This window comes from Schistocerca nitens, chromosome 8, assembly GCF_023898315.1.
Source record: "Schistocerca nitens isolate TAMUIC-IGC-003100 chromosome 8, iqSchNite1.1, whole genome shotgun sequence".
NCBI classification, from domain to species: domain Eukaryota; kingdom Metazoa; phylum Arthropoda; class Insecta; order Orthoptera; family Acrididae; genus Schistocerca; species Schistocerca nitens.
In genome coordinates this window covers 439,623,591-439,649,279 of record NC_064621.1, presented here as the reverse complement: position 1 = coordinate 439,649,279, position 25,689 = coordinate 439,623,591, and the positions used below count along the sequence as shown (strand labels likewise).

Here is a 25,689-nt window from a genome sequence, read left to right as displayed (position 1 = left end):
GGTGCTGCTACTCGCAGTGTGGCTACAGTTCCTTAGACTGCAGTCATGTGTGTGTGTGTGAGTGTGTGTGTGTGCGCGCGTGTGTGTGTGTCTGTCTGTCCGTCTGTCATCTATTTTTGACAAGGCTTTATGGGCTGAAAGCTATATTTGGAACAGTGTTTTTGTCATGCCTATCTACAACTCAGCATCTCCACTATTGGTGAGTAGCAACTTTCCTTTTCATAATATTGTTACCTTCCATCCAGGATTTCCCATTGTTTGATTTAGTAGTTTCGAAGGTGTATTCAATATCTTACAACATACCAGAACCAGATTCTCACAATGAAAAATTTTGTATAACAAGAAACCCGATTATCTCATTAGTGAATCCATTTAATTCTCAGCATACAAAAGCCCATCTGCTACTGAGAGAGAGGATACTGTTAGAGAAAATATGAAACAGTAATACCACAGGAGAAAGCAGAGACATTATAGGAAAGTAAAACCCACACAATTTAAAAATGGAAATTCAGTTCTAGCAAATACATAATGTAAAGCAGTAAACAATGAAATTAAAATTTTTTTGATACCTCTATAAGACCTTTTGAAATTTATGAAAACCCACACCCTAGTGCTTTCACGTTCATTTGTCCAAAATCCAAGAAGCTTTATGGACTCAGAAATGTAATACGATTGAAACCATACAGGCATTCTAAATTGATACATTTTACACAACAATTTTTTTACTGAGCATTTTTACACCAATTTAGAATTCTCTTCAGACACATCTAATCATTACAACCCTCAAGTGGATGTGAACTCTGTTCATTATGCATAAAGAGTTTGCAAGTGCAGGGCCCTAGCCACATGACATTTTCTTCAATATAAGACACATTTTGTGATGTCACATTGCTCTCTTTTCATATTCTTTATGCTCCTTCTGTGTATACACATAACAGAACACATATTCATACCAAACTTGGAATGTGTGATTTGCATATGAGTACAATTTTGTCAGGCTCATAGCTACTTTAAACTCCTAGCATTCATTTTGCACACATGCTATCAACCTGCAAATTATATCAAAATTTGTTTTCCTTTTTGATGTTAACTGCCTGTGTGCTGCTTGAGTCAAGGATAAATACAATTCCTGACATCCATTGCTTAAGACACGAGAAAAAATGGTAAATCATCTATACTCATCTATTTGAATGTTTGGTGAAGTATTTGCAGCGTCTGTTGCTCACATGCTTATATAAATTTGCACTTTCTGCTTATTCAATTTATTTAATGCATGATTGAATAGATTCAATGTGTGATTGATTATTGCTCACACTCGTCTGTATAAATCAATACTTGTCACTTTGCTTTTCAATTGGTTACACACAACTTAATGGATTCTATACTACATTGCTTATTGCTCACAACTCTCTGTATAAACTAACACATGTCACTTTGCCTATTGTCACTCAAGTTTTTTACACATGCTTATGAAAATTTCACTCTTGTCACTTTGTTAACATGCTTGGCTAGTTAAACCTGTATTTGTCAATTGGAAATATTATATGAATTTACACTTGTGGCTCTGCTTGATGTTTCTCTGTTAATTACACACTTAGTTACATAAACCTATATTTATCACAATGTTCAAATATTTACTTGAATTATATAAACTTGCACTTATATGGAATGCTGATTAGCTATATGAATATATGAAAGAACTTTTGCCTCCTTCATTACATAGATGAATTGATGAACATTCACATTTTGCTTTTACATGTTACACATGAGAATCATACTACTTAAACACACACACACACACACACACACACACACACACACACACACACACACACACACACACACAAAATCATAATCTGTTATTGCATAATATATTGAGCTAGTTTCTCATTTTATTACATCAGTATATAAACTGAAATATTATGCATTGCACATTGTATTGTCTTAATATCTGAGTCAATAGACGAAATACGAACTGAGATCATGTACTTATTTTCTCACTATAGTCAGCTATAATACGTTGATAATACTAAAATTAAGAGCAACAGTATCGTAAGGTGATCAGATTTAGCTTACTCTAAGCCATGTACTTTGTGACTTTGAGGGCACAATAGCTTGACAAGAAGAATAATTTTGTACTTACTTTGAACTTTATACGCTGATGATACACTTCATTCTGTCACATTATGATTGTGGTGATGATGATAATTATGTTAAGGAATAAATGGAACCATGCATATATATATTTGCTAATACTATAATCACTATTGCTTGGGATGTTTATGCTGCCCTGAGAGAATGATGAATTGTTACACATATACACATATGCTGTTCAGACATATGGATTTTGATGAAAAATGATTTGCAATGTTGCACTGAGGAATTTGATATGATAAATGGGGAAGAGATTCGTTTACTTGTGGAAGTAGGATTGCCATAACATTAATATTTCTTGTCTGAACTACAGTAATATTCTGATGTCTAATACTGATGATATTTTCTTGCATAATACAAACTTGACTAAAGCATGTTATTGCACCCCTACATTGCTAATTGCACCAGGAGAGTGTAGAAACATTAAGTGGAAAAAGAAAAAAAGACTTTAAGTGTTTTCTGTGACTATGATGAAAGTAAAATACAGAAAGGATAAGTAAATTTTCAATTGGCTTGAGCTATGTCTGATGAAAAATAATGATTGTAATGACAGACGTAGGGAGAGATTTAAATTCTGCCCATGATAGGAAAAGTTCACTCAAATTTTAAGTACAATAGACTCAGCAACAGACTCCCTTTCCAACAAGGAAGTATTAAGACGTATTGTGAAAACTTAACTGTTAAACTTACCTTGTAACTGGAGTTGAAGATACTGTGATGCGTGTGTGTTTTTTCTTTTTATTTCTTTTTTATGTGCCATATTTTGTGAATGAAAGGTATACTTCATAAATATGGAGATAAATTGCTTAGACACTTTATTAGCCAGAGAATTGATTATTGAGATATTAAAAAAAAGATAAATGATGTTTGAAGTTGGGTCTTACTTAGAATAGTGAAAGACAGCCATTATCGTACACAGTGCTGTCTATCTTGACAAAATGTAGATTGAGACTTATATATATTTGTAAGTAGGATTACTTTACCTGGCTCTTGAGCTAGTAAAAAACTTGAAATGGAAAAATGAAAGAAAAAAGCTGAGAGTAAAACACTTGTATAATGAAATATGCTGCAAATGAATAGTGACTAACGTGAAACATAGAATTTTTGCCTCCGCAGAATCCAACGATTTAAAAAAAATTAAGACCTTTTTTTACTGGGGCAATTGAACTGCTCCTGACATTTATATGTAAAGATTTATAACTTGTGTCATATTATATAAACTGCATTATCTTGAATAATTTATTTTACACTTAACAATCATACTTGCTGTCGTATTAAAAAGTCTTGTCACCTGAACTACAGTGGCATATGTTATCTGAAATCTAATTTGCAATCAAGGAACTGCATGTGTAGTATTATTTTGTAAAATCCATTATTTGTTATTTATAAATTTATTACCTGCAAACCTGTATACACAACACAATACTGGTAATCATACGTAAGTATTTACTTTGTCTTACATGTTGTCATCACTTCTTTCAATTTTGTATCATATTATTATACTGAAAATGCAAAAGGTTATTTAATTTTGTCTTGAAGTACTAAGATTCATACCTGATCATCAGAATTAGTTACGAATGATACTACTGATCTAATACTTAATGTTTCATACACTCCGTGTCAAAGTAGAAGCACAACATCCATCTTCTGTTCAAACACTACAATTTCACAAACAGGTTTATGCCAGTGGTATTCTGATTATGTAAATTTCTATCATACATACACAACAGGATGGTTATGCCAGTGTCATTCTGAAAATTTTTTATGCCTGTGGTATTCTGATTATGTAAATTTGTATTGCACATACACAACAGGAGGTTGATATTATCATTTTCACTTGCAGCTTTTAAAAAATGTAAAAGTGTGCCTACAAACCTTCTGGAAATCGGGTGAAACTTAACATCTAGGACCTCTCCTGTTCTTCAGTGTTTGTTACCAATAGATTCTCTTTCACACTGATTAATTGAAAAGCTAATAATAACTCAAAAGAAATCCTAAGCTTTGCCAAATATGGGCAATAAACTTGTATGATGTATTCCTTATGCCTCAAGTAGACACTGTAATTGGTAGGGAAGTTTGAAACCATATTATTTTCTTAAAATCACTAAAATACAGTTACAATCATTGTCTATGATACATATTTTAAATCTGATGTTATTTGAAAGTAAAGAACAGACTCAAATTAAAGTATGAGTCTCACTATGTAGCTGCAAACAGCATTATCTTGTCAGCCAGCCTCATTTTTGAAAGACTGTTATTACTGAAAAGAAGTACATTCTTATTAAAGCTGGAAAACATGCTAGGACAAAATTATATTCGATATTTTATGAATAGTCCATTGAAATGTAATATGTATTGTTATATTTACATATCTGGGTATTTTCAATGTGAATGAGACTGACCTGTAACAAGATTCTACTCTGTGTAATGTCATTTTATTTACGATTCATAAAATGTCATATACTGTTCTGATACCTGTCAAAATTCAATGCATTTCTTTAATTTTCTGTTTATAACAATCATGTCATTGTAGCAAAACATATATAATGCCTATTCAGAACCAATGTTGTGCGTGCAGTTTTGGTCAAAGTTTCAAGGTAGCCTCTGTGTGGATCCGGCTTGTGAATATTTAATTGATTCTTAAAGGCACACACTGTGTCAACCTTGCACAGTTGTACTATGGCTTGTCTTATTGCCTGAGTGACTTCCACATAGAAATAAACTAAGCTGAAACTCAAAGTCATGCGTGGCATGAGTTAATGTGGGCATTACTACCCACTTGCTCACTCTTTGTAATATCAGGACTTCAACTTATCTCTTTTCTACAGCAGCAACAACAAATCAACTCTATGGAACAGATAACTCAAATTAAGTATTTGATCTCTGGCAAAAGAGAAAATCTTTCATCTGCACTACTGGCCATTAAAATTGCTACACCAAGAAGAAATGCAGATGATAAATGGTTATTCATTGGACAAATATATTATACTAGAACTGACATGTGGTTACATTTTCATGCAATTTGGGTGTATAGATCCTGAGAAATCAGTACCCAGAACAACCGCCTCTGGCCGTAATAATGGCCTTGATACGCCTAGTCATTGAATCAAACAGAGCTTGGATGGCGTGTATGGGTACAGCTGCCCATGCAGCTTCAACACGATACCACAGTTCATCAAGAGCAGTGACGCATATTGTGACGAGCCAGTTGCTCTGCCACCATTGACCAGACACTTTCAATTGGTGAGAAATCTGGAGAATGTGCTGGCCAGGGCAGCAGTCGAACATTTTCTGTATCCAGAAAGGCCCGTACAGGACCTCCAACATGTGGTCGTGCATTGTCCTGCTGAAATTTAGGATTTTGCAGGAATCAAATGAAGGGTGGAACCACGGGTCGTAACACATCTGAAATCTAACGTCCACTGTTCAAAGTGCCGTCAATGCGAACAAGAGGTGACCGAGACATGTAACCAATGGCACCCCATACCATCATGCCAGGTGATATGCCAGTATGGCGATGATGAATACACGCTTGCAATGTGCGTTCACACTGTGATGTCGCCAAACACGGATGCAACCATCATGATGCTGTAAACAGAACCTGGATTCATCCGGAAAAAAAAAAAAAAAAAAAAAAAATGACGTTTTGCCATTCGTGCACCCAGGTTCGTCGTTGAGTACACCATTGCAGGCACTCCTGTCTGTGATGCAGTATCAATGGTAACCACAGCTATGGTCTCCGAGCTGATAGTCCATGCTGCTGCAAACATCGTCGAACTGTTCGTGCAGATGGTCGTTGTCTTGAAAACGTCCCCATCTGTTGACTGAGGGTTCGAGACGTGGCTGCACGATCCGTTACAGCCATGTGGATAAGATGACTGTCATCTTGACTGCTAGTGATACGAGGCCATTGGGATCCAGCACGGCATTCCGTATTACCCTCCTGAACCCACTGATTCCATATTCTGTTAACAGTCATTGGATCTCAACCAACGTGAGCAACAATGTCGCGATATGATAAATTGCAATCACGATAGGCTACAACCCGACCTTTATCAAAGTTGGAAACGTGATGGTACGCATTTCTCCTCCTTACATGAGGCATCACAACAACGTTTCACCAGGCAACGCTGGTCAACTGCTGTTTGTGTATGAGAAATCGGTTGGAAACTTTCCTCATGTCAGCACGTTGTAGGTGTCGCCACCAGCGCCAACCTTGTGTGAATGCTCTGAAAACCTAATCATTTGCATATCACAGCATCTTCTTCCTGTTGGTTTAATTTCGCGTCTGTAGCACGTCATCTTCGTGGTGTGGTGGTGGTGGTTAGTGTTTAACGTCCCGTCGACAACGAGGTCATTAGAGACGGAGCGCAAGCTCGGGTTAGGGAAGGATGGGGAAGGAAATCGGCCGTGCCCTTTTAAAGGAACCATCCCGGCATTTGCCTGAAACGATTTAGGGAAATCACGGAAAACCTAAATCAGGATGGCCGGAGACGGGATTGAACCGTCGTCCTCCCGAATGCGAGTCCAGTGTGCTAACCACTGCGCCACCTCGCTCGGTCATCTTCGTGGTGTAGCAATTTTAATGGCCAGTAGTGTATAATGGGAAAACAACACTCAGAGTACTGTAAGGGGATGTGTTTACATTAAGAGGCTGTGTACACACTTGCACACTACAACTGTCTCTGCAGATAGTGCTCCAGATTTTAATTGCAGGATTCAGTCTCTTTGATGTAAGTATATACTGAAATCAGTATTGGCTGTTGGTGATACTTATTTTGTAAGCAGAGGCTTAGAATTTCTGTACTGATGCATAATTAATGTCTTTATTGATGCATTCAGACACAGAGAAGAATTTTTGTGTGTTGCATTAGGTATGGTCACAGCCCCTAGTACTTCATGCTACCCCTGTGTTCGATTTTTTTAAATAGTTATTTCAATATAAATGTTAGTTTTGTGAGAGTGACAGTGACAATGATAATCAGACTATGTTGAAGGAAACTAAAGGAAATTAAGGAGATACAACAGCTGACAAGAATGCTGATTGTATGGATGCAAATGTACTTATGTGCACTGCAAATGGGAAAATGATAACTGCTTTATGGACCTTTCAGAGCTCTGTGTACACATACAAGACTATTAAATTCTCTGGCAGAAGAATTCAAATTATGTTTTTGTGACACAATCCATCATAGCATTACATGTATGTGGAATCAAACATTGAGCTGATGAGTGCATGAATTCACAAAGTTACATAAATTGATCAAGGACTTGTAGCTGGAAGAACATTGATGTACAAAACCATGCAGAAGCCACCCATTTAATAATATCTTGGCCAACATTCACTTCTAAACATATGAGATTTTCTGAGTATTAATGAATATATCTGTACAAAAATCTATTTTTCATTACAGACAAGAGAGAAAACAAATGAAGAAACTTCTCTAAACAGAACTGCTTGAAATGCACAGAAACACAATAGCTTCACCCCAAGATGAATTACCCATGGAAACACATACAGATGCCTCACAGAAGCATATTGCAATGGACGAGACATGAGACTAGCGTTAGAATGTAGTAGAAGTCTATCTGAAACAAACTTCTCAAATAAAACTGTACATTCGTTTCCTAACAGATGGTTAAACATTCCTAGTTGTTAGCATGATAAATCAATTTTACACTTACAAATAGTTTGCATGGGATTTATACATTTTGAGGAAGCTTCTTGGTCTAAGTTTCAGCGGACTCTCTTGTAATAGGCTTTAACTATGAAGATAAATAAAAAGCATTGATTCAACCAATGTACACATCAAGACTACAAGTTTCCATTTGTATTCATCAAGATCAAGAAAAACTGGACGTGAAAGAACTCAGGCAAGGCGATTGCATATTGCTAAAACTAAACTCAACAAGTAATGGAAGAACTTAACGCATCAAGTTTTAAAGTAGGACTGACATTGATTTTTATAATGAGATTAAACAAAACAGAAAAAGGTTACAGAACCATTTGATGAGTTTTTGTATTCAGGGTAGTTTAAGACAATAACTGTGTGGGCTGTAAAGGAATAAACAGAAGAGTAAAGAAAACCTTGAGTGCTTTTCGTGGATGACATATGGCTTTGAAACCTAAGCTTAAAGTATGGTGGAAATGTTGAATTTACAAACGGTGTGCTTCTTCAGTTTTGATATATTACACTGAAGCATGTACTTTTATAGGAAGTAAACTGCATACTGCGTAGAGCAAACAATGGAGAGAGAGAACATGTGAATTTCTAAGGGGGAGGGGGGCGGGGGGGTGGGGGTGGGGGGCAAATCAGAGGACAAACTGCAGTACTAGATGCATTAAAGTTGTGATAAAAAAAAATAGAGACGGCTGGTAAACATATCCAGGTGACTGGAACCATGAGATAAAGAAAGGCTGAGATGAAGGCCTAATGGAAAGCAGCTAGAAGACATCTGAATGCATGCTGGAATAGCATGGAGGTATACTGCTGACGAACCTGATGTATAGAAATAATTAGAACAAGCCTTTATACTGCAGTGGTCGTTTATCCAACAGCAGTCGTTAAACTTCTGCAGATGATTTAAATCACTGAAGATAACCACATCTAAGAACCAGCTGTCATTCTCTATTCCACTTTAGTTTTCATCTCTAATTGCAGTCTCTGTACTGAGAAATAACGCGAAGTTTGACATTACACCTCTGAAAGGCCTTGGTCAATATTATATCAGAGAAATCAATGTTAAAAACTCAATTAGTGTGTATACTGCAGTGTTAACAATTCTGATAAACAACATAATGTGCCACAAAAATATTACCTTCAATATGCATAATTTTTTATTGGGGTGCAACTTCATTGTTTCCTCTTCACGATCATACTTGTGTATATCTATGAGCATTTGATGTTCTTCCATATGGAGTAGAAACTTCATGAATTGACTGTAGTTTTCTTTGTTCAGATTTGGAATAAACTTGCCCTTGCTGGTTTTCTTCAACATTCCTCTGAAAGTAAAATATACGAATTACAGCAGCTCAATGTGACATCGTACTTAAAAGTGACATACAAGTGTTGTCCATTACAAATGTAACATAGCACATTTGCCGAACTAATGAAATGAATGAGGTGACCAGCCAAAGAGATTCATTTCTCTCTAATGATATTATTTCTCTGATTTACTGCTCTAAACTTAGCTTGTGTAAGCACAAATAGTGCTAAGCAATACAGTGGCAAGCCTGGAAATCAAACCCTGGTCTCCTACTTATTAGGCAGGGGTGTTAGCCACTAAGTCACCTTGGCAAAGCGGTTCTGCCCCCATCTGTTTTAAAGTCTCACAACCAGAATTGTCAAGGCTTTCCATGTCTGGAATAGCACCTCAGTATCGAATGTAGAAGGGGGATCCAGCCTGCAACCGAGGTCCAGGTACTTATACAAAGAAAATGACACAATTTTAGAGACTATACTGGTCTTATGTAGATATGACTTTATATATACAGAATGAACCAGTGAGAGAAAAAAACCAAGGCTGGGAATTGAACGCAGGTCTTCTGCTTACTAGGTAGCTGCATTAGCCACAAAGCCTCCTTAGTGAAGTGGTTTCACAAACTGCACGGATTAGCCTGGCATGCCACTTTCCTTGATCTTCTGCTTACTAGATAGGTGCATAAGCCACTAAACCTCCTTAGCAAAGTGGTTTCACAAACTGCAGACATTACCCAGGCACACCTCCTTCCTTGATCCAAATTCTCACAGCCATCCTATCTACTTTAAGTAAACTAGGATGTTCAAGTAATACAAACAGGTGGAGCATATCATCCTCATGAGATGAATTCATAGGGTTCAACCATGGGCCCATTACTGTTCTTGCTCTTACATTAATGACTACCATTTTATTTGAAGCTGGAGGCAGAATTAATCCTTACTGTCAAATGGAGCAAAGAAGAATCTTTAGAAAAAAGTTTTTTTTTTTTTTTTTTTTTTTTAAATAAAGGTATTATTTGGCTGTGTAAAAATTGACTGGTTTAAACTTTGAAAAGAATGTAACTCATCCAGTTTTGTCTTGACACATGTACTGAAGTGCCAAAGAAACTGGTATAGGCATGCATATTCAAATAGACACACGTAAACTGTCTCATTACTGCACTGCAGTTGGCAACACCTATATAACACAACAAGGGTCTGGCGCAGTTCTCAGATCAGTTATTGATGTACAATGGTAGGTTATCAAGATTTAAGTGAGTTTGAACATGGTATTATAGTCTGCACCCTTGTGATGGGACACAGAATCTCCAAGGCAGCGATGAAGTGGGGATTTTCCCATACGACCATTTCACAAGTGTACTGTAAATACCAGGAATCCGCTAAAACATCTAATCTCCAACATCACTGTGGCTGGAAAAAGAGATTGTGCAAGAACAGGATCAACGATGACTGAAGAGAAACGTTCAACGTGACAGAACCCTGCTGCAGATTTCAAAGGTGGGCCATCAACAAGTGTCAGCATGCAAACCATTCGACAAAACATCATCGATATGTGTTTCCAGAGCCGAAGTCCCACTCGTGAACCCTTAATGACTGCATGACACAAAAGCTTTATGCCTTGCCTGGGAGCGTCAACACTGACATTGGACTGTCGATGACTGGAAATATGTTGTCTAGTCAGACGAATCTCTTTTCAAATTGTATGGAGGGGATGGACGTGTATGGGTATGGAGACAACCTCAGGAATCCATGTATCCTGAATGTCAGCAGAGGACTATTCAAGCTGGTGGAGGCTCTGTAATTGTGTGGGGCACGTGCAGTTGGAGTGATACAGTACCCCCGATACGTTTAGATACGACTCTGACGTGTGGCATGTACATAAGCATCCTGTCTGATCACCTGCATCCGTTCATGTCCATTGTGCACTCCGGCAGACGTGGCAATTCCAGCAGGACAATGTGACACCCCACACTTCCAGAATTGCTACAAAGTGGATCCAGGAACACCCTTCTAAGTTTAAGCACTTCCACTGGCCACCAACCTCCCCAGACATGAACATAATTGAGCATATCTGGGATGCCTTGCTAGATGCTGTTCAGAAGAGATCTCCAGCCCCTCATACTCTTACGCATTTAAGGACATCCCTGCAGGATACATAGTGCCAATTCACTCCAGCACTATTTCAGGTTAGTCGAGTCCATGCCATGTCACGTTGCGGGATTTCTGCGTGCTTGCAGGAGCCCTACACGATATTCGGCAGGTGTACCAGTTTCTTTGGCTCTTCAGTGTAAGGCCACCCTCTATTAACTTAAATAATAAATGGGGTAGAGAGTTGTAATTGATTGGGTGCACATGTTGAGAAAAGCTTAAACTGGAAAAACAATGCAGTAGCCCTGCTAAAACATTTAGGTGAGGATACTTTTGCCAAATGAATAATTCACAATTTTGGAGACACACAAATCAATAAGTTAATACATAGGGTTTAACAAAACAATGCCAATAACTTTGAGATGTTGTGGAGGGTGTCTTGAGGAACAAATTGAGGATATGTATCCCTGTTGAAGAACACCCAAAAGTGCTACAGCACATCAAAGCTGCAGGAGCCATCAGCTGCCACTAGGCCATCCTTTTGACAGCAAACATGAGTCTGAACACTGACAGACTGTGAACGGAACTTCTTGCATTGAGTTTGGCAGCATTCAGGTCATTAACTGGTGTTGAATATGCCCACACTTCTCGAGACAAGTTTGTATCAATACACAGACTTGAGAATTCTACCAAATTTTACTACTAGTAGCAGTCATTGGCACCTTCAACTTCAACATTATGTAGTGTTGTTGGATGAAATGCCTGAAAATGGCTTCAATTTCTCTCTCTAGGCATCCTTCACTATTCCTCAAAGTCTTACATTAATTAATTTGCATACTTTCGTTTACTAATGTCCCACAGCATAATATTCTGAGTAACTATCACTTGGACAAAACGTATTCATGACATACAAGAAAGTAAAAGCAATTGGTAATATGAATAACATCCAAACAGTACACTGATTTAATGAATAAGTGTGCTGCAAACAATACATTTCAGTTCTAGAATAACAGAGATTTTCATAAATACAGTACCAGAAGCAAAAAGGATCTGAATTTCCCTCTAGTGAATGTAACTTTGCCACAGATAAAAGGGAAATTCACAATTACAAAACTATTCCATGATCTGTCCCTGGAATTAAAATATCTGATGTGCAGCAGAAGTCTTTTTAAATGCAAATTAATATTGTTTCTCTTTTACATCTATTTCTGAATATAAATAAGAAACCTATTGTATACCTGTAAAAGGCCAACATGCAGATATATATAATTTTTTTCCCCAAGCTTCCATTCAACATGCCACGAGTGTAACTCTAACACTACGAAAAAAGCTACAGTTATGCAGTAAAAAACTGTGCTTGTGAAAGTTGTGAAGTTGAAATAACAGAGCTAAATGAACAAATTGCAGGCCTACAATCCACAACCAATACTTCAAGAAGAGACATCGACTCAGTGAAGAAAGAAAACTGGGGCCTACAATCCCAACAAAAACCAAATAAAGCAGTGCAAGACAAATGTGATAAATTGTTTGAGTGGATAAAAGTGATGCATAAAAGTAATTTTTTATCCACAAGAAGGTCAACAAAATCTGCAAAAACTGTTACATTCATTAATAATAACAAACATTATTGTCTGCAAAGTGACTGAGATAATGACTGTACTACAAATAAGCACGATTTGAAAACAAATGAACCTTTCAGAAATAATGTCAACAAGAAACACTGATCATCAAGATGAAAGAGTAGTGTATTTTTCCCAGCAGATAGCCATGGCAGAAGGCTATCTCATATTTTCCAAGAGAAAAATTATGACATAACAGTGACTGGAGCAGTGAAACCTGGAAAAGGAACCAGACATGCTGTAGACACTGATTTTCAAAATAAAATAACACAAGATACTGGCTTTATCATTCGCATAACAGGATTGAATGTTGTAGCTAAAAATGAAGCAGAGGTTTGTGTGCAAAACTTACGTGAATTTCTAGATATGAATAAATCTAGAAACACTATAGTTTATAGTTTTGGCATAAATTCTAGAACCACTCGGCCTTCCACTGTCTCAAACACATGATATTTTAGATGTGAGTGGGAGAAAGGAACCCTGTCTACTGCGGGTCACCTATCTGTGTGCGTAGGTCCGAAGTTTATCATGAGAAGACGGTAGACACGGCAATCGAACGACACCAACAATTATTTATCGGTCACGCTGTGGAAGTTGTAATGAAAGCACACGGCAGAACCAAGGAACTTCTGTGTTAGTACGTGCTGTTTTATAACTGTGACTATTGTTAGTGACGAAAAAACAACGAAGTTGAAAAAAGATTTTTAGTAACTCTTAACTTGAACTTGCTAGAGGCAAGACATGTGTATGATTCCAGTATAATTAGAGTCATAGTTATCAAGCCAACTCTGTTGTAAATGAAACTTAACTGCTTCTAATGTGAGATGACATGGCTGACTTACAGGAAGTCAATTGTTTATGTGAGAAGTGTGAATTTTGTTCTTTGTGGAAGTTACAATATACTGATAGTTGTTGAAAAGTATTCTTCGAGTACCTCATTATCTCACAAAGAGAGAGAGAGAGAGAGACAGAGTCTTAAAGGTTCCTGTGACTAGCATCATTCTTTGGAGAAGAAGTTTATAGAGATTCCATAAGCCGGCTATCCAGAGAAGAAGATTGGCTGCGCATTCCCAAGTAAGTCAACTGATGAAAGAGAAGTGGGGAGTTTGCACTTACACTTCACACACTCTTACTTGTCAAAAACATTAGAAGTTGCCATGCTACCTCACAGGCATGATTTGATTTACAGCTGGTGTGTAAACAAAGAAGTCCGAAAAACAAAGGTTAAAATAAAGAAACTGTGTTCAGATTATGATAAATGAGAAGTACTAGACATAAGTAAGCTGCATCACACATGGAATGCACTTGCACTATGAAGTAAAACAGTTTGTGTGGGATCACATCAACGAAATACTTAAAGATCAACTTGCAAGAAATAAAACTGTTTATCAGCTTCCTGTATGTCGTGCCGAAAACAGTGAGGAAAGTAACATGGGCAAGAGAGGAAAAAACAGTTATTTCAAAACCCTGAGATACTTCTTTAGGAAAAAGTATGCAGATTCATCCAACAAAACACCACACTATGTAACAACGAAAATGATCAATTGTTGATAATATAATGCAAATGTATCTAAAAACAAAGATGATGTAACTTACCAAACAAAAGTACTGGCAGGTTGATAGACACACAAACAAACACAAACATACACACAAAATTCAGTCTTTTGCAACCAACGGTTTCTTCATCAGGAAAGAGGGAAGGAGAGCGAAAGACGAAAGGATGTGGGTTTTAAGGGAGAGGGTAAGGAGTCAATCCAATCCCAGGAGCGGAAAGACTTACCTTAGTGGGAAAAAGGACAGGTATACACTCGCACACACACCCATATACAACCACACATACACAGACACAAGCAGACATTTGTAAAGGCAAAGAGTTTGGGTAGAGATGTCAGTCGAGGCGGAAGTACAAAGGCAAAGACGTTGTTGAATGACAGGTGAGGTATGAGCGGCGGCAACTTGAAATTAGTGGAGGTTGAGGCCTGGCGGGTAATGAGAAGAGAGGATATACTGAAGGGCAAGCTCCCATCTCTGGAGTTCTGACAGGTTGGTGTTAATGGGAAGAATCCAGATAATCCGGACGGTGTAACACTGTGCCAAGATGTGCTGGCCATGCACCAAGGCATGTTTAGCCACAGGGTGATCCTCATTACCAACAAACACTGTCTGCCTGTGTCCATTCATGCGAATGGACAGTTTGTTGCTGGTCATTCCCACATAGAAAGCTTCACAGTGTAGGCAGGTCAGTTGGTAAATCACGTGGGTGCTGTCACACGTGGCTCTGCCCTTGATTGTGTACACCTTCCGGGTTACAGGACTGGAGTAGGTGGTGGTGGGAGGGTGCATGGGACAGGTTTTACACCGGGGGCGGTTACAAGGGTAGGAGCCAGAGGGTAGGGAAGGTGGTTTGGGGATTTCATAGGGATGAACTAAGAGGTTACGAAGGTTAGGTGGACAGTGGAAAGACACTCTTGGTGGAGTGGGGAGGATTCAATGAAGGATGGATCTCATTTCAGGGCAGGATTTGAGGAAGTCGTATCCCTGCTGGAGAGCCACATTCAGAGTCTGATCCAGTTCCGGAAAGTATCCTGTCACAAGTGGGGCACTTTTGGGGTTCTTCTGTGGGAGGTTCTGCGTTTGAGTAGATGAGGAAGTGGCTCTGGTTATTTGCTTCTGTACCGGGTCGGGAGAGTAGTTGCGGGATGCAAAAGCTGTTTTCAGGTTGTTGGTGTAATGGTTCAGGGATTCCGGACTGGAGCAGATTCGTTGCCACGAAGACCTAGGCTGTAGGGAAGGGACCGTTTGATGTGTAATGGGTGGCAGCTGTCATAATGGAAGTACTGTTGCTTGTTGGTGGGTTTGATGTGGACGGACGTGTGAAGCTGGCCATTGGACAGATCGAGGTCAACGTCAAGGAAAGTGGCATGGGATTTGGAGTAGGACCAGGTGAATCTGATGGAACCAAAGGAGTTGAGGTTGGAGAGGAAATTCTGGAGCTCTTCTTCACTGTGAGTCCAGATCATGAAGATGTCATTAATAAATCTGTACCAAACTTTGGGTTGGCAGGCCTGGGTAACCAAGAAGGCTTCCTCTAAGCGACCCATAAATAGGTTGGCGTACGAGGGGGCCATCCTGGTACCCATGGCTGTTCCCTTTAATTGTTGGTATGTCTGGCCTTTGAAAGTGAAGAAGTTGTGGGTCAGGATGAAGCTGGCTAAGGTAATGAGGGAAGAGGTTTTGGGTAGGGTGGCAGGTGATCGGCGTGAAAGGAAGTGCTCCATCGCAGCGAGGCCCTGGACGTGCAGAATATTTGTGTATAAGGAAGTGGCATCAATGGTTACAAGGATGGTATCCGGGGGTAACAGATTGGGTAAGGATTCCAGGCGTACAAGAAAGTGGTTGGTGTCTTTGATGAAGGATGGGAGACTGCATGTAATGGGTTGAAGGTGTTGATCTACATAGGCAGAGATACGTTCTGTGGGGGCTTCGTAACCAGCTACAATGGGGCGGCTGGGATGATTGGGTTTGTGAATTTTAGGAAGAAGGTAGAAGGTAGGGGTGCGGGGTGTTGGTGGGGTCAGGAGGTTGATGGAGTCAGGTGAAAGGTTTTGTAGGGAGCCTAAGGTTCTGAGGATTGCTTGAAGCTCTACCTGGACATCAGGAATGGGATTACCTTGGCAAACTTTGTATGCAGTGTTGTCTGAAAGCTGACGCAGTCCCTCAGCCACATACTCCCGACGATCGAGTACCACGGCCGTGGAACCCTTGTCCGCCGGGAGAATGACGATGGATCGGTCAGCCTTCAGATCACGGATAGCCTGGGCTTCAGCAATGGTGATGTTGGGAGTAGGATTAAGGTTTTTTAAGAAGGATTGAGAGGCAAGGCTGGAAGTCAGAAATTCCTGGAAGGTTTGGAGAGGGTGATTTTGAGGAACAGGAGGTGGGTCCCGCTGTGACGGAGGACGGAACTGTTCCAGGCAGGGTTCAATTTGGATAGTGTCTTGGGGATTTGGATCATTAGGAGTAGGATTAGGATCATTTTTCTTCGTGGCAAAGTGATATTTCCAGCAGAGAGTGTGAGTGTAGGACAGTAAATCTTTGACGAGGGCTGTTTGGTTGAATCTGGGAGTAGGGTTGAAGGTGAGGCCTTTGGATAGAACAGAGGTTTCGGATTGGGAGAGAGGTTTGGAGGAAAGGTTAACTACTGAATTAGGGTGTTGTGGTTCCAGATTGTGTTGATTAGAATTTTGAGGTTTTGGGGGGAGTGGAGCTGGAAGTGGGAGATTGAGTAGATGGGAGAGACTGGGGCTGTGTGCAATGAGAGGAGGTTGAGATTTGCTGGAAAGGTTGTGAAGGGTTGTTGCCTTTCCGGAGGTGGGAAACCAGGAGATTGGATAGTTTATTGAGGTGGAGGGTGGCATGCTGTTCTAATTTGCAGTTGGCCTGTAGGAGGATGCTCTGAACAGCCGGTGTGGATGTGGGAGAGGAAAGATTAAGGACTTTTATTAAGGATAGGAGTTGACGGGTGTGTTCATTGGCTGAGTTGATGTGTAGGTGAAGGATTAGGTGGGTGAGGGCAATGGATTGTTCAGTTTGGAACTGGTATAGAGACTGATGGAAAGAAGGGTTACAGCCAGAGATGGGAACTTTAAGTGTGAGGGCTTTGGGGGTAATGCCAAATGTCAGACAAGCCTGAGTAAATAAAATAGGGGAGCGTAATATGGCTAAGGCGAAGGCATGTTTGCAAAGGGAATGTAAATAAAACTTAATGGGGTCGTTGTGGGGATGTTGTGAGGGTGACATGGTATTAGAAGGTGGAACGTGTAACACGAGGCTGAAATGAAAATGAAAATTAAAAATATATGGGGAGAGATAAAGGTGAACTAGAAAGTAACTGGAGATTTGGTGTGAAAAAAGTCGAAAAAGTGTTGGTTAAAGCTGAACTATGTTGATCCTGTGGTGAACTTGGGTTGGTAAACAACGATGTGCACAAAGGTTAGGTGGTTGTGTTGCCGCCAAAACACGTTTCAGGGTGGAGAAATTCGGGAAAATTTCGAAAAAACTCCGTGTAAATGTATTAAAAGGAGTGGTTGTATGGTGGCAGATTATGAAAATGAGGCTAACAATTGTCTGACAAAGAAATAATGACGTTAAAACCTGCGGGAAGTGGCTAAAAATGATCAGTGATGTGGGAAAAACGGAAATGGAAATAAAGCGAAAGTTATTAGAACTAGCCGAAATGGTTGTTTAATAGGTGAAAGGAACTGTTTGTGAACTGGAAAAGGTGGATTTTATAGCAGCGGTAGTGTTGAAAGCGGAAAAAAAAAATTTTTTTTGCTTATGGTTGGGAAGTGGGTTACATATTATTGAGTATATATAGGTGGGATAAAATTGTATGGCAGATTATGGTAAAAAGGAGAAGGTGAATACAAAGTGAAACTACTTGCAAAAACAGAAAGAGAAAATAAGATGACAGAAATGATTTCGAAATGCAACAGTGACAATAACAAACGTAATTGTTGGGTTCAAATTAATGATATGAATATAATAGAGGGAAACATTCCACGTGGGAAAAATATATCTAAAAAATGGACACAGGCAGACAATGTTTGTTGGTAATGAGGATCATCCTGTGGCTAAACATGCCTTGGTGTACGGCCAGCACATCTTGGCACAGTGTTACACCGTCCGGGTTATCTGGATTCTTCCCATTAACACCAACCTGTCAGAACTCCAGAGATGGGAACTTGCCCTTCAGTATATTCTCTCTTCTCATTATCCACCAGGCCTCAACCTCCACTAATTTCAAGTTGCCGCTGCTCATACCTCACCTGTCATTCAACAACATCTTTGCCTTTGTACTTCTGCCTCGACTGACATCTCTGCCCAAACTCTTTGCCTTTACAAATGTCTGCTTGTGTCTGTGTATATGCAGATGGATATGTGTGTGTGTGCGAGTGTATACCTGTCCTTTTTTCCCCCTAAGGTAAATCTTTCCGCCCCCAGGATTGGAATGACTCCTTATCCTCTCCCCTAAAACCCACATCCTTTCGTCTTTCCCTCTCCTTCCCTCTTTCCTGATGAAGCAACCGTTGGTTGCGAAAGATTGAATTTGGTGTGTATGTTTGTGTGTCTATCAACCTGCCAGTGCGTTCGTTTGGTAAGTCACATCATCTTTGTTTTTAGATATATTTTTCCCACATGGATGTTTCCCTCTATTATATTCATATAATGTAAATGGAGAGATAAAAAATCTACTCACCAAGTGATGGCAGAGGAACACACACATAAAAGCGTTTAACTTTTACAAGCTTTTGGAGCCAGTGGCTCCATCTTATGGAATAAGATTTGAAGGTGAAGGAAAAGGGGTGAAGAAAAAGGACTGAAGAGGTTTAGGGAATGGGGTACAGTTCAGAAAAGTCACACAGAACCCCAGTTCAGAGGAGATTTACCAGACAGCATGAAAAGGAAAGACTGATTCTTGGGGTCTGCACTGGACGAGATTTGAAAACCTGAGAACTTTAAGTTGCAAGACAGGATAATATGCACGACAAAGATTACTACTAAAACATCATGCATGATTTAATAAGAGTGCAAAGCTAAGTGTATTGTGTGTAACAGAGGTGGGAGAGGGGATGGCGAAGAACAGGCAAGTCAGAAAATGAAAGATGTAGAAAACAAAATGTGAGTGAAGAAAGGAGTAGTTACTGTAAAGATATGCTGAGATGGAAGGAATTGACATAAATTAAAGCCACGTGGCTGGCAAGAACCAAGGAGACATATTGTAGTGCTCGATCCCACCTGCAGAGTTCTGAGAAACTGGTGTCCGGGGGAAGAAACTAGGGGGTGCATGTGATGAAACAGGCACTGAGGTCATGTTGTATAGCATGCTCTGCAACAGGATATTGTGTGTTGCCTGTATATACCCTCTGCCTGTGCCCATTCATCTTGTCTGATAACTGGGTGGTAGTCATGCTGATGTAAAAGACTGAACAGTGTTTACATAAGAGCTGGTTATGACATGTGTCATTTCACATGTGGCTCTCCCTTTGATAGTATATGTTTTGCCAGTAACATGGCTGGAATAGGTGGTGCACAGGGCAAGTCTTGCAGTGGGGATGGTCACAAGAGTAGGAGCCATAGCGTAGGGAGATGGGTATGGAAGAAAAATTGGGTCTGAAAAGGATATTGTGGAGTTTGCGAAGGTGACAAAAAGCTATTCTAGGTGTGGTGAGCAAAAGAATGGATCTCATTTCAGGGCATGTCCGCCCCCAGTAGCTGAGTGGTCAGTGCAACAGACTGTCAAACCTAAGGGCCCAGGTTTGATTCCTGGCTGGGTCGGAGATTTACTCCGCTCAGGGACTGGGTGTTGTGTTGTCCTAATCATCCTCATTTCATCCCCACCGATGCGCAAGTCGCCAGATGGGAGGCCCAAGTCACAAGACATTTACATTTTACTTATTTCAGGGCATGATTTTAGGTCATCATGGCCTTGTCGAAGCAGCTGAATAAGACATTCAAGATTAGGATAATACTGGGTGACAAGTGGTGTGCTCCAAAGTTATTTTTTGGAGGGATCAGCAGTACCAGGATTCGATGTGATGGCCCAGGAAATCTGCTTTTGAACTAGGCTGTTGGGATAATTATGTCCAGTGAAGGCTGAAATGAGAGTGGTGGCGTATTGCTGCAAAGACTCTGAATCTGAACAAATACATTTACCTCGAATGCCAAGGCTGTGTGGGAGGGAATGTTTGACATAGAAAGGAGGGAAACTGTCAAAATATTAAGTACTGTTGTTTGTCGGTAGGTTTGATGTGGAAAGAAGTGTGTAGCTGGCCTTCGGGAGGATGAGAGCTACAACAAAGAAAGTGGCATGGATTCGGAATAGGACCATGTGAAATTCAATTGGGAGAAAGTATTTAGAGATTCCAGGAATTTTAAGAGGTCAGCCTTACCATGAGTCCATATGGCCAATTGTCATCAATGCCTCTCAACCAAACCAGGGTATGATCCCAGAAAAGCTCCCTCCAAGGGTCCCATTAAAAGGCTGGCATAGGAAGGAGCCATGCTGCTCCCCACAGCCTTGCCCCTGATCTGTTCGTATGTCTGTCCCTCAAACGTGAATTAGTTGTAGGTACGTATAAAGTAGGTTAAGATGAGCAAGAAGGGTGTCATAGGTTTGGAATCAGGTGAATGTTTACTGAGGAAATGTTCAGCAACAGACAGACCATGTATGTGTGGGATGTTGGTATAGAGGAAGATGGCATCAATGGTGACAAGCAAGTTGGGTGGTGGGAGTGGGACAAACATGGATTTCACACGATCTGGAAATGGTAGGGTTCTTTAATACAGGAGGGAAGTCTTTGTGCTACGGGTTGCAGGTGTTGATCAACTGAGACAGATATATGTTCGGTCGGTGCTCTGACTTCAGCAACTATAGGATGGCCAGGATGATTGGGTTTGGAAGAAGGTAAGAGGTGGGGGTGCATGGTCTGGGTGGGGTAAGATGTTCTATGGATTGAAGTGTAAGTCCTGAGGTTTTTAGGAGGGACTACAGGTCAGTTTGAATCACAGGATGGGATCTTCATGGCAGATGCTGTATGTAGAGGTGTCAGACAGCTAGTGTAGACTTTGACTAACATACTCCTGTTGGTGAAGAACACCAGTGGTAGATCCTTTGTCTGATGGGAGAATATTGATGGAGTCATTAGGTTTTAGGGAATGGAGAGCCTGTAGTTCTGCAGAGGACAGGTTAGGATCATGTAGTAGGGACCTGAGGAAAGTCTTTGAATCAATGTTGGAGGTGAGTAATTCTTGGAAGACTTGTAAAGGATGGTTCTGAGGTAGTGGGTGGTGGATCAAGTAGGGATTGTGGTCGGAACTGTTCAAGGCAGGGTTGAATGTCAGGTTTGCTGTTGGAAATGTTTTGGGATTCAGTTGCAGAGTGATTTTTCCGGTTGACATTATGTATAATGGCACATAGGTCCTTCACCAAACCAGCATGGTTAAATGCAGATTCAGGGTGGAAAGGGGGCAGGGGAGGAGAAGCGTGCTTTGGTTGAGATCTTAAGAACACTGTACTGTTGTGTCTGGTTCTTGTGATTATGAGTTATTACTGGTAAGTGAGGCAGTGGTGAAGGCCGAGGGATGTTAAGGAGGTTGTCCAAGCTTGGTTTGTACGAGAGGAGTAGTGGTTGATGGTGTGGGTGTTTGGGGAGCTGCAGAGGGACAAGAAGGCAAACACCATTTGTTGAGGGAGTTTAGGAGAAGGTGGGATAGCTTTTTGAGGTGAAGTCCAGAATGTTGTTGCAGTCTGAAGTTGGTTTGGCAGGTGATACTATCCAAGGAAACATGAGGGGCACATAACTGCACGATTTTGTAGAAAGAGAGAAGTATGGTGGAGTGGAAACTCACAGAGAGGTGTATACATAATAGATTAGTCAGGTAAGAGCAAGAGATTGCTGCATTTCAAACTGTAAAAGAGGCTGGTGTAGAGCAGAATTATTTCCAGAAACAGGGACTTTCAGCTTAGGCCTAAGGGAATAAGGGAAGGGACAAGCAGGTTTTAAGAAACAGAATGTGGGACCTTAATTTTGATAATGCAAAAGCATGTTTTCAAAATAAACGAATGTAATATGTGATGGGATTCATCATGGCAAAAGAGGACAGTTTTGAGTGTTAGAAATGGTGGTAGTGGCAAAAATGGGAGGCAGAGTGCGGGAAAAGATAGAAAAATGGAAGAAAAGCACGGAAAATTTCGGAAAAATCAGAAAAAGTTGCACAAAAATCATGAAAACAGACAATGGTTAACAAGAGACAAAAGAGGGCAAGAACTTCTCACCACAAGAGTGGTTGATATGATCTGAAAAAATCATTGGAAAAGAAAAAGAAATGATAGGCAAAGTAACTACTCCTTTCTTCACTCCATTTCGGTCTTCTACATTTTCATTTTCTGACTTGTCTATTTTTCGCCATCCCACTCCAACCTCTGGTACATACAATGCACTTACTTAGCTTTTCACTCTTATTAATTCATGCACGATGTTTTAGGAATAATCTCTGTCTTGTGTATTACCCTGCCTTTCATTTTTAAGCTCTCAGGTTTTCAAATCTCATCCGGTGCAAACCCCAACAATCAGTCTTTCCTTCTCATCCTATCCAGTACGTCTCCCAGGTGACTTTTCTGAACTGTACCCCTTTACCTAAACCTTTTCCTTCACCCCTCTTCCTTCCCCTTCAACTTTTCTGCCAGAAGGAGGAGCCACTGGCTCTGAAAGTGTTGTGTTTGTGTTCCCCTGCCACTGCTTGGCAAGTAGATTTTTTAACTATCCATTTACTATACACCATGTAACAAGTAAATCTCAAATTCCAAAGTTATTTGCAAATTTCATCAAAATGTGCGCTCCCTGACAAGTTAAGTGAGTGAACTTCCTCTTATTTATATTGTAGTAAATGTGCAATTCTATAATAATCACACATAAATTCATATTGTCTCAGCTCATCATCTCACCAAAAGTGACTTGTCCAATATCAATTTGTAACTATGGACAAAAATGAAGAAATACATCAATAAAACAATCAATCCACTGACACATTCCACATCACAAAGTTTATTGTGAATATCATCTATGTAACATAGAACTAAATATCTACTTTCAGCAGTAATATTTTAAATCATACTTACAAAAATTTTTTTAGCTGATCCTTTACATTACTTGACATTTCTCGTCTCTCTACAAATCCACTGTTAATCATCTCTATCACATCAGCTGGTATCGGATAGTCACTAAGAGGAACAATGCAAGGAAAGGTCCTCTTTGATCTGAAATACATAAAACCACAAATTATGTAGTGGTTACAATACACAAATAGTCATGGAAAATCCAGACTTTTCTCAGTTAATATTCTTAATTGCACAGATACATCCAAGTGTATGTGTGTGTGTGGTTGTGTGTGTGAGTGAGTGTAAGTGTTCCTGGCTATCTCTGGAATTTCAACCAAACTTGGTACGCATATGAAAGTTAGTGCCGAGAGGCAATTCATATAAATGTTAAACACACATAGTATCCCTATCTGTAGAACTTGTGGGTGACAAAGAGGAGACATCTGGGCACAACTAAGGAATGCCTGAAGAAATTTCAATTGAACTTGTTACATATATGACTCACTACATGGAAAACATTTCCTGTTGCAGTACGCCACTGACATTACCATCAGGAGTAGGGTGGGGATGACAATTAAAAAGAATCAAAAACTAACTAAATTACTCTCAAATATAAAATTTTTGGGGTCACTGATGGGTGACAATTGTGGTGACACTGAGGGTAGGGATGGTGATAGAATGGGGTGACATATAAAGCATGGAACAGTTTCAACCAAATGTAGTACACATATGACTTAATATCTAAGAAAAATTACTGTGGTGGTAAGACACTCATAGCACAACTATTTCGGTATGGAGGGGTGGGAATGTGTTGACATGTACACTTACATTCAGAATGCCTGGTGCAGTTTCAGCTAAACTTGGCACATCACTTGCTGTCTGGAGAAAAAGAAAGTCTGGTGGGGACGGTGGGGGACAAGGCACTCCTAGCATCACTAGGAGAGGGGTGGGGGTGAGAGGAAGGTGGCATGTTAAAATAGTCAAAAACTACCAATATTAGTGTTGAATCTAAAGATTTTAGAGTTGTTAGCCTGACTAGTAACAGTTCTTATGGCATTTCAATCCTAGAAGCTTGGTAGGGACAGTGGTGGGGATAGGAATGGATCATACAAAAGTGGTGAAAAAACAATGAATATCTGATCAAAATTGACCCAGGAAAGGGTGTGGGGGAGAGGATGGAAATGGGGTGACATAAAGCATGTGTGAAATGGCTAGAACAATTTCAACTGAACTTGGTACACACATCACTTACCATCTGGAAAAACTCCACAGGTTGTCAGTTATCAATACTGGGAGAGTTGTGGATAACAATAATCAAGAATGATTGATTTTTGAAGTCATATCCAAATTACTTTGTGGTCAATGGATGACCGATGACAGTCCCAAGAGCATTTCACTCCTATTGGTTGGTATGGCGGGGTTGGGGGGGGGGGGGGAGGAGGGAACCTATAAAAAAGAATAAGTAACCAGGCAATGCCAGGTAATCAGATAGCATTACTACAATATTAAATAAACTTGTATGAGAAGCAAAGCACACATCAAACCACATAATATTTTCAGCACCACAGAACTTCATTAGATACATAAGGACTGCTTCTTTTTTTTTCCCCAACCTTAAATATGGCTGGAAACTGAAAGAAGTGTGACTGTCAAGTATGGCTTATGTAAATGTAGTAATACATGTATAAGCAATTTTGCAACATAGTAACTGAAATGTTTCTGTTAATAGTAATCAGTATTTAAACCCACCATGCAAAAGGCTGAAAGGTGTGTTGCAAACCATGTTATCTTAATGCTCTGCATTTCACCAGTTTACTTAGAAAGCTACAGAAAGAAGTCTTTTTCAATATGTAGATGGAACCATAGAGCAACTTGACATTTTACACAAATTCAAAATGCATTACCAAAAGTTGTTAGAACTACAAAATATGAAGGTATTTGAAACCCACACCATCATATTTCTAATCTCAAATTAAACTAATGAAACATCAGTCAGCTACAGCAACAAAAAATGAACTTGAATAGCCTCTGAATGTTTGTAGCACTATAGACTCAAGAAAGATCATGTCACTCTTGAAATGCTGCTAAAATGTTCAAAATTAATTGTTTAAATACAACTGCTATTTAGAAGTTCATGATAGTAAAAGTACCATTGGCAATTACAGAACTAGTAGTAGTAGTAGTAGTA

At 39.7% G+C, this 25,689-nt stretch overlaps 1 protein-coding gene across 3 annotated transcripts in view; it reads right to left on the bottom strand.

Annotated features, from left to right (window-relative positions):
• The window catches only part of LOC126198992 (putative helicase mov-10-B.1), a 418,198-nt gene that overhangs the window by 229,382 nt on the left and 163,127 nt on the right, over nt 1-25,689 (bottom strand). For all 3 annotated transcript variants that reach the window (XM_049935664.1, XM_049935663.1, XM_049935665.1), the window contains 2 exons: nt 23,523-23,660; nt 8,974-9,157 (listed from right to left, as the gene is read on the bottom strand). In XM_049935664.1, the coding sequence (XP_049791621.1) occupies nt 8,974-9,157; nt 23,523-23,660 (322 nt within the window). The remainder of the gene's footprint in view (nt 1-8,973; nt 9,158-23,522; nt 23,661-25,689) is intronic.